Source organism: Diabrotica virgifera, chromosome 7 (assembly GCF_917563875.1).
Source record: "Diabrotica virgifera virgifera chromosome 7, PGI_DIABVI_V3a".
NCBI classification, from domain to species: Eukaryota; Metazoa; Arthropoda; class Insecta; order Coleoptera; family Chrysomelidae; genus Diabrotica; species Diabrotica virgifera.
Window position 1 is genome coordinate 219,262,313 of NC_065449.1, and position 10,590 is coordinate 219,272,902.

Sequence of the window (10,590 nt, forward strand, 5' to 3'; positions counted from 1 at the left end):
CAAACATTTCAACAATAAAAATGTATGTAATATAATATTTGAGAGATAATGGGTATTTGTGTAATTTGAACTACATATACGATAGTAAAAATGACTCATGGCACACGATTCATTGTCGTGTTATCGGAAACAACATGAACCTGTAGTATCCTTTATTTATTTCAAACTCTCTTAGCATTGTTTAAAAAGAACTAAAAGACTATCAAAAAATTCTTTTGTAAACAATGGTTTTAGTCTTCACTGTTATTAAATAACATAACATCGTTGCGATTGAGACGGTATTGTGCGTAGTACAGTCGTATTGTTCGCTTCCGTACTGTAATCGTTCGTAAATCTATTCAGATTTTGTGTTTGCGTGTTTTTTTTGTCTACGAAATGGCAACAAAACGTAAAAATGTTGTAGTGACAATGTTGTAGTGAAAAGAAACTAGAAGCGTTAGGTAGAATTGATAAAGGCGTAATTGATACGTAATTTAGATGTGTACTGTGCATATATATTTCATGTTATTTTAATTATAACGAAGTTTATCTGTAAGTATACCGTATTTTATTAATTTTTACCATTTTCTCCGGCTAACCCGAATTTTCGATAACCCGGATCGGCCGCGGTACCGATTAATCCGAGTTAACGAGGTTTCACTGTATATACAAAAAATTTACTTGATATTTGAGAGCTATTTTTAGTTTTATTTAAAAAGGAAGCGTTGTCAAGAAAGTTTTGTAGTGTTTTTAAAAAGGATTCCTTTATTGTTAGTATTATAATAATTATTGTATTTATACTATAAATAAGTTCATCTATTTAGTTACGTTAAACATATTCAATACGCTAATACAGAGTAATCGCGATCGCGTTTACAATTTATTTTTCCGCAAATCGCCAGGAAATTTTGACATTCCTGTCAAAATTTCTTGAAGAAAAAGTCAGGACTTCCTTACTGTAAGGAAATGTCATTTCCTTACTGTAAGGAAATGATATTTCCGTACAGTTGTTAGTGTTCTACATAAATGATAGAAAACACATTGCTTATAAGGAATTAATTAATATTTTGAAGACATCAAGTCTGAAAGAACTCGTATTTTTACTCATGCGATAATCCATAAAACGTCTGTATGCATTTTCGTACTTTTCTCTTGATTTCTTTGGCAATAACTCTAATGAAGCAGTATTCACTGCCTCAACCAGCTCTGGAGGAGTCCCAGGAATGGAAATTTCATCATCACTTATCATTTTACTTTCGAGAACACCAGCAATTAAATTTATAAGCGTCAAGTTTGACAATTCAACCTCAATACGTTTCCATAGTAACCCAAGTAATTTTATTAGGAATTTCAAAGCACCATTTATTTGGGAATAAAATTATCGCGTTTTTTTTTAAATCAATCAATATCTGTCGAATTTTAAACGATTTGCGGAAAAATAGTATGTTTACCTCGTAGGAAAAGCCACATTCCTGGACTCTGTGTTGCTAAGTCTCGGCTTGCGCCTCGACTTAGCAATCTTCACAGTCGTCCAGGAATGTTAAGCTTTTCCTACCCGGTAAACAATGTACTATTTAGTAACCGTTACTGTGCATAAAAGAACTTAATATCACCGTTATTTAAAAACCACGGTCGCTTATCACGGCGTGATTTAAAAATCACCACATTTACCATCACTACATAATCGTGAATGTTGATCCAATTTATCGGTTGTAAATTTCGTAACCATCTCAGCAAACGTTAATCGGGTTAACGATTTCGTAAGATCCAGTATCGATTCGTGGTATACTCGTATAGATGTAATAAGAAAGTCTATACCTTTTCTACAGAAATTTTGTGTGCTATTTTTAATTATTAACAATTTTGTGCCAAAAAATGATTTTTGAACTTTGAGTTACCATTAAAAATATATCTTAAATATAAACATTTTCTGATTGCTTTCAAAGGTTAAATTAATCAGTTTAAAACTTATTATAGAATTCAACTTCAGAACTCTATAAACATTATAGATTCGACCGTCTGAAACAAAACAAAAAGAAGAACTTCTGTTGGAGTGAAAGTAAAGAGAGTAATAAACTCCAACAGAAGTAAGGAAAAAGAAAGTAACTGTATCTAGATGTATATAAATAATGATAAGATAGTGTAGTAGAAGAAAGGGGATTAATTAGATGAAAGGAGTTGTGAAGAGGGAGAGGCTAACTGAATGGAGTTGGGCTAGCAAGAGATGCAAGAGAACAACTTGACACTCAAGGATGGATACGGCTCGTTTGCATGCCTGTCGAAGAACAGTAGCTCATAGTAGATAATGATGATGACTAAAAAAGTTATATACTAAGATAAGGATAATGTTCTCAAAATAAATAAAGATAAATAATTGCTAAAGAAGAACCAATTAAATAAAACTAACAAATCATGGGTGCCAAGAAAATGATCTTCGATCACTCTCCCAGGTATCTTACACTGCTGTCAAATACTAAACATATTAAATATATAAGTAAATGTAAATATAAAGGGAATAAGAATAAATGATGTACAAAATAAATAAACATTTATTAAAATCAACTACCAGATTTTTAACAATCTCTGAGTTAGACAAAGCATATACTGTGACTCTAAAATGACAAAGTAATACAAAAGTTATATCGATCTAAGATAACAACAATAATGTTACCTGTTACAAAATTATATAAGTACCTCTTACTTACATATAGGGTACAACTCACCTGAGTCCTCTTTACCAAATGGTTATAGTACGCTTGCTACGTACAACTAAATTAAAACCCGAAAAATATTGAAAATATATAAATAAATAGGCACAAGCCTGACGAAGAGAAAATACAATGATGAATTAAGCAAGTTCAATATACATTGAATGAAATAGAAATGAAGTTGAGATAAATACTGAAACGACGACCTAAATTAACCGAACAAATGGAATAAAGCGAATAACAATAAAATATTTGGGGAAACAAGCTACTAATACAAACTAAATTTACCCGAATTAAATCAACCAATCAAAGCAATAATAAAGTATAGAAAACTAATTTTCTAAGGTTATTCATGTGCACAAGAAGTTACCGTAGATACAAAGTTTGGGAACCTAATACATTAATATACAAATATGTCATATTAAAAAAACAAAGGTACGCTAAATCTGAAAAAAAGTAATTAATAAACATAGTGCATCAAATAAATGTCTGAAATATAAAACTCATAGTTACTTAAAGTCACCACACTAATTGTTCCCAAACGAATCCCAATGACTCCTAAAAAGTCTGCTACTGTATCCCAAAATGAGCACCAGAATGGCGCCAAATTAGGCCTCCTGTAGATCCAGGTGCGAAGACGAAAAGGGGCTGGAATGCTCCCAAAAACTGGTTCCCCCCAGAGTGACTAGTGGTTGGTTCTCGGTGTTGTGAGATGTGATAAGTTTTCCCGTGAGTGGCTACAAAAACAATTTCCATTTACTTCCATTTCTTAAGTGTAATCAAAGGAAAGAAAGAAGAGTAATGAGGAAAATGTTTTTTTATAGATAGTAAGGTAAAAAGTTATTAGTCTAAACACAAAAAATTTACTAAACTATTGAAGTCTTGACAACACTTGACCTTGACAAGGATTTATGTGATAAGTTCTCATTATAGACATATGTGGATTTAAGATTTAAATACCGAATAGATATTGATTCCTTTAAAATAATATAGGCTACTTATTAGATGTAAGGATAAAATATACAGATATCAAATATACATTTAGATAGCAAAAAATGGAGGTTAGGATTTTCTCTGAATGAATATTATTTATAAGATATTGGAATAATTTAATATACTGAATTCATTGAATAAATTTACACATAAGATTTAATTTGGGAAGATTATATACGTCACCTTGAAACAGAGTGACAAGTTGAAAAAAAAAAAGAAAAAAGTAATATAAAAAGAAATAATATAAAATGTAATAATGTTTTTAACCATCAAACTTTTGGTGAATAAAAAACTCAATTGTGTTTCTCTCTGTAAGAAAAAGGAACTTTATTATTTTATGTACAATATTAACGATTTACAAAAACGTTACCTGTAAGAAAAAGAAACAACATTTAAAGCTTATATTCTAGATTTTAGTTTATAATGCTCAGCAGGTAACAAATATTTCAATCATCGAAATTAATTAATTGTCACTGTCAAAACACCTCACACGTCATAAGTCAACATAAAAATAAAAAGAAGAACTTAATGTTTTGACAGTGGCGTAACAAAATGAGAATATAAATAAATATTAAAAGAAAAGCTATTAAAGAAAAATAAACAATAGTTTTTCTTTACATCTCCCCCCCTTGGAGAGTTTCAAAACAAAAATTGAACTTTCACTAAATATTTTCTTTCAATACTGGAGTAAGTTTAGTTATATGGAAGAGGTTTGATTCTGTTTTCCTATGCCCAGTATCAACTTCGTAAATTGAATTGGAAATCTTCTTTAGTATTTTGTATGGTCCAATCCTTAATTCGTCCAACTTTTTTCTATTTAGACGGTTACCGTTCTCCACATATACTAAATCCCCAATGTTCAAATCAATTTCCTTCCTATGTCGATCGAACTGCTTTTTATTATAATCATGTGATTTTTTTGTATTTTTCAAGGCAACTGTTCTATCTATTTCGAGATCTGCATCTGTGACTTTAGGTTTTAGTTCGTATGGTAGGATGCTTACACTTTCTCCTTCTACTAAATATTTTGGTGAAAATTTTGTGATGGTATGTTCAGTTTCATTATATTTTTCTATACATTTTTGAGCAATTGTTGTCCATGCTGTTTTCCTGTCACCTTCATTTATTTTGCATCTGATTTTATTAACCAATGTTTGGTTTAACCTTTCATTGATACCATTTGAAAATGGTGCATCAACGGCAGTAAATATCATTTTTATGTTATTGACCTTTAGGAAATTTTTGAATTCTTTTGAGTTGATGCCAGGATATTGATCAGTCATCACAGTTTTAATTTTGTGATCTTCTGTTACCTTTTTAATTAACTTTATGAAGTCATCAGAGTTTTGTGTTTTTGATGTCAAACAATAGGCATATCTTGAGAAATGGTCTACTAGGAGATGAAGATATTTTTTTGTTGAACGAGATCCTCCAAAACCACCAATCGTGTCAATCGAGACAATTTCAAATGGATATGTCGCTGGTCCTAATTGTGACATTAAACCATAGTCAGGTTTCCTTCTTGATTTATTTTTAATGCAGATATCACAGTTCTCACATATTTTCTTAATGTTAGTAGTCATATTGTTGGCTGTATAAAATGGTGATATTTTATTTAACATCTGGTTTGTTCCTAAATGACAGTAAGTATTGTGTACACTTTTTATCAATGTTTTACTTAAATCTTCAGATAAAATAATTTTGTCTTTTCTGTTTGACTTTTTATAATAAATATCATTCTTGAAACTGTATTTAGTCTTATTATTTTGTAGATCAATATTTGAGAGTTGGTCAATTTGTATATCTTCCAGATTAATCAAGTTTACTACTTTTAATACTTCATCTGTATTTTCTTGAGATTCTAAAACTGGATTTCTGCTTAAACTGTCTGCTTCTTGGTTATATTTTCCTGGATTATACTTTACTTTAAAATTATATTGAGATAAGTAAAATGTCAAGTCTCCCAATTCTTCATCTGTTCTAGCTTTTATGTTTAAATTTTCTAAAGGTTTGTGATCTGAATATACTATAAACTCTTTTCCAATGAGCAGATGTTGCCAATATTTTATAGCTTCCTTTATCGCTAGATATTCTAAATATATTGCCTTCTTTTTCTTTTGACTTTCCATTAATTTTTTGGAAAAATATGCCACAGGCTTGCTACATCCGTTTTTATCAATTTGTTTTAATACAGCTCCTACTCCTTTTATGCTGGCATCTGTATATATATTAATTGGCAAATCAGGGTTGAAAATACTTAATATTGGTTCCGAACAAAGTAATGACTTTATTCTATCGAAAGATTCTTGACATACCTTAGACCAAATAAAGTCAACATCTTTTCTCAATAAGTTGTGCAGCGGGTCTAAAATGATTGCAATATCTTGGACAAACTTATGATAATAATTGATTTTTCCCAAAAATTGACGTACATTCTTTCTAGTTTGTGGAACAGGGAAATTTTTCACAGCAATCAAGTAGTCTTTTACAGGTCTTATGGAATTATTTTATATTATGTGTCCTAAGTATTTTACTGATTTTTCTGCAAAGGTACATTTCGAAAATTTTAGTCTAAAACCTTCATTTAATATTGCATCAAATAACTTGGACAAGTGTAATATATGTTCGTCAAAGGTTTTTGAAAAAATTAGTATATCATCTATATAATTGACTGTGAAATCTGAAAGTTTATATTTTCTTATAATGCTGCTTAAAATACGTTCAAAAATTCCTGGAGCCGTTTTCAAACCAAATGGGAGGCAAGTCCACTGGAAATGGCCTTCTTGTGTCACAAATGCTGTTTTTTCTTTATCTTGTACTCTCACTGGAATTGACCAGAATGCTGAATTTATGTCTAAAGTAGAAAAGTACTTACAATTGCTAGTTTTTACCATTAAGTCCTCGATCAATGGAAAAGGTTGCGATTGGGGAACAACGATTTTATTTAGTTCCCTAAAATCTATGCAGAGTCTGGTCTTTCTGTCCTCTCCTTTTTTGAATGCTAGTGTCACTGGAGCCGCAAATGGACTATATGACTCTTCAATTAAATTATTCTTCAAAAGTTCTGCTATCTGACTTTCTATCTCTTTTCTATCTTCAATGGTACATCTATATGGACGTTTGGAGCAGTATTTATCTACAACTAAGTCAATATGAGCTTCATACTCTCTTATAGTACCTACATCATATTTGTCTTTAGCAAATGCTGATTTATATTTATTAATCAATTGTTCAATTTCTGATTGCTGATTTAAATCTAAATGATTAATTGCTATTTCAAAATTGTCAGTATTTATACTCTCATTAAAATTTATTTCATATTTGAATATGTCATTAATCTTTTCTTTAGATGCATTTAAATATATGTTACCTGGAAAGTCCGGAATGCTTACTTTATCAATAGTTGACACATTTTCAATTTCTTTAGAGCTGTTGCATTGTGTGATCCTTAGATCCTCATTTTGAATTAATCTAAAACTTTTAATACAATCTAACCCAATTAAAAAATCATAATTGAAATTTTCATCATCTACAATAAATACATCCATTTTTTTTTCAATGTCATAGATTTTTATCTTAAGTGTTACTATACCATTTGTTTTTTTCACACCATTAATTGTCCTCAAGTTTACTATTTGAAGGTCACCTCTATTATGTGCCTTTATCTGTAATAAGTTTGCATTAATCAATGATATATTTGATCCTGAGTCATATACTCCATAGATCTCTAAAGTGTCATTTAATAGTAACTTGATTCTAATTAGTGGTGGAATTAACAGTTTTTTGGATTTGTTTCGTTTAATTCTAATTCTAGTTTATGGTTGTTGACAGTTCTTACCTCTTGATTTTTCGGGACTTCACTTTTGCTTTTGTACCAGCAACTTGATTCCAGATGATAACGTAAACCTTTTCCTTCTTTTTCACAAATTTTGCAGGCTTGTTTTTTCTTAAAGTATGGTATTTCTTTTTTTTCTGAAGTCTTCATTTTTATTAAGTGTTCTAGACCTCTAATTTCATTGAAGAGATCTTCCGTTTCTTTCAAAGTGTCTCTATCAATTCTATCAGCAATATAATTTGGGAGTCCAATAGCTATCAAATCAATCATAATTTTTTTATTCAATGACTTGTTTATTTGTAGTAAGAGTCTTTCCTTTTTAAGAGCATATTCTAATAAAGAACCATTCATGTATTTGAACTCAAACGCATACCTCACTGGAGTCCACCCTTTGTCTGCATAGGTATCACAAAATTTGTTTTTCCATTCATCCCAATCAGAATTTATTGAATATTTTATAAGCATTGACCTGTACCAATCCACACATGATCCTTCTAAAAATAGTCTTAGAATTTCAATTTTTTCAGTATTTTTATCTATTTGCAATCTTGTGCACTCATTTTCAAATGTTTCCATCCATTGTAAAACATTCACATTTTTTCCTGTAAATTTTTCTATCACAAATTGTTCTGATACTTTTTTTTTATTAAAGGTTTCAATACATTGTGTTTCATTTGACTTTGATACTCTCTCTAAGATCTGTTCTAACGTATCTAGTGAGATACCAGGTGTGGATGTTAAAGATTCTCTCCCTTGAATGCTTTGTTGTTCTAAGAGAAAATCATTGAATTGTATATTCCCATATTCGTCCATATAAACTTTATATCTTCATCTGCGATCCAAACTTTTCTTGTAGTGCCCCGTTTTGTTAGAACCCGTTTTACTTTCTCAAAAGCTGCTGTCGTCTGGATTTTTTTATGATAGGAAATATTTTGCATATCATTAGGTATTGAAAAAATTTCATTTTCCTCAGTCTCAATTGAGGTGATCGTGATGATATTTGTTTTTGTATCAGTCTGCAATGATTTAACGGTAAATTCAAATCTCAGTTTTGCCATTTTATAATGGAAAATTATTATATTTCTATCAGCAAAAATGTTGTTTTGTAATAATGTTTTTAACCATCAAACTTTTGGTGAATAAAAAACTCAATTGTTTTTCTCTCTGTAAGAAAAAGTAACTTTATTATTTTATGTACAATATTAACGATTTACAAAAACGTTACCTGTAAGAAAAAGAAACAACATTTAAAGCTTATATTCTAGATTTTAGTTTATAATGCTCAGCAGGTAACAAATATTTCAATCATCGAAATTAATTAATTGTCACTGTCAAAACACCTCACACGTCATAAGTCAACATAAAAATAAAAAGAAGAACTTAATGTTTTGACAGTGGCGTAACAAAATGAGAATATAAATAAATATTAAAAGAAAAGCTATTAAAGAAAAATAAACAATAGTTTTTCTTTACATGTAGTTACAGTGTGACTGCGATAATTCTATGCCGGAAAACTCGATCTATCTATTTTTTGAGTTCTTCTAAACGCTCCTAAATACATTTTATTGATGCACATTTCGAAATTCAATTATATACTTTTAATGATAACACCAGGTCTTCACCCGTAAATCTTGACCCCAATTTGTCACACGCCACTCACGAACGAAGATTCAACCAAAAGTGAAAGCTCCGGTTCTTTTAGTTCTTCACAACGATGGCCCCAGAATACGAAAGAATCCACCACTACCAACCCACGAACCTAACAGCAGTTTTAAGTGTGTTGTGGTATGGCGTCATACAAGTCAACCAGTGATACCACACTTAATTAGATGTGGCATCGTCGCAAGAAATTTTAAATATAAAAGATAATAATTATAAATGGCTAATTACGCGAAAATTAGAGAAAGTTAATTAAGAGATCAAGAGAAAATAATTATTAAAAATAATTAAAGCGCTAAAATGATATTATAACGGGTGGACCGTTACACGTTACTTGATAGAAATTCATTTTATCCAGCAATCTATCTAATATTGAAAAACTTTTGTTCTCAATACCTCCACAAAATTTATTATAAGTTATTGTCACTACAAAATTGGAGAACACGGGACTCAGCATCAACATAAAAAAGACGAAGTTCCTTATAATCAACCGTCAATTATGTCAACATAAAAATGCAAGACTAGCATATAACTATATAACATCCTGGGAACCTGGCTATGTGAAGACTAGATGTTGGATATGGAAATTAAATGTCAGACAGAAAGGGCTAGAAGTACATTCATGAAATTCAGAAACGTCTTTACGAACTCTGACTTTGACCTAAGCCTAAGACTAAGATTCACGAAATGCTATATATGGTCGGTGCTCCTATATGGCATGGAAGGATGGACTTTAAAAATAACCACAATGAATAAGCTAGAGGCATTTGAGATCTGGATCTATCGACGAATCCTTAAAGTTCCCTGGACCGCACGAATAACAAATGAAGAAATCCTGAGAGGATTCGGTAAAGAACGGTAACTGCTATGCACAATTAAACAGAGAAAAACGGCATACCTGGGGCACCTAATTAGAAACGAAAGACACCAGTTTCTGCAAACCTTAATTGAAGGAAAGATCGACGAAGAAGGGGAGTGGGCAGGAAGAAAATGGCATGGCTCCGTAATGTCAAACAATGGACAGGACTAAGAAACATAGGAGACCTAATACATACTGCAAGGGATAAAGAAACATCCATTAGTGGATTGCATGAGAAGAAGAAGAAGAAGAAGAATTGTTACTACCAGCTGTTTCGGCAGAGGCTCTTTCTGAAGTGTTGTATATATTACTCCTAGTATGCTGGTTTGCTGGTCTCCCCAAATAACTCTATCAGATCTTCATTTTTGTCCTCTGCCTGTTTCTGTCAAATATTTTCCTTAGTACTTTTCGTTCCCTACCCCATTTCTTGTTGTTTTTTTTTTAATTTACATGTATCTGATGCATATTGTTACTATTGGTTTACGAGCCATTATCGTAATAACCATCCTGTATATTCTTAATTTGCATTTTCTTGCAACTTATTTACTGCATAAACA

The 10,590-nt window shown here is 30.9% G+C and overlaps 1 protein-coding gene across 1 annotated transcript; it reads right to left on the reverse strand.

Moving 5' to 3' along the window:
- Positions 1 to 6,685: 6,685 nt before the first annotated feature.
- On the reverse strand, positions 6,686 to 8,154 carry LOC126887966 (uncharacterized). The gene is made up of 2 exons (XM_050655923.1): positions 7,073 to 8,154; positions 6,686 to 6,822 (listed from the first exon to the last, which is right to left on the reverse strand). The coding sequence occupies exon 1, from the start codon at positions 8,089 to 8,091 to the stop codon at positions 7,453 to 7,455; it is 639 nt and encodes a 212-aa protein (XP_050511880.1). The 5' UTR covers positions 8,092 to 8,154; the 3' UTR covers positions 6,686 to 6,822; positions 7,073 to 7,452.
- Between the last annotated feature and the right edge of the window lie 2,436 nt (positions 8,155 to 10,590).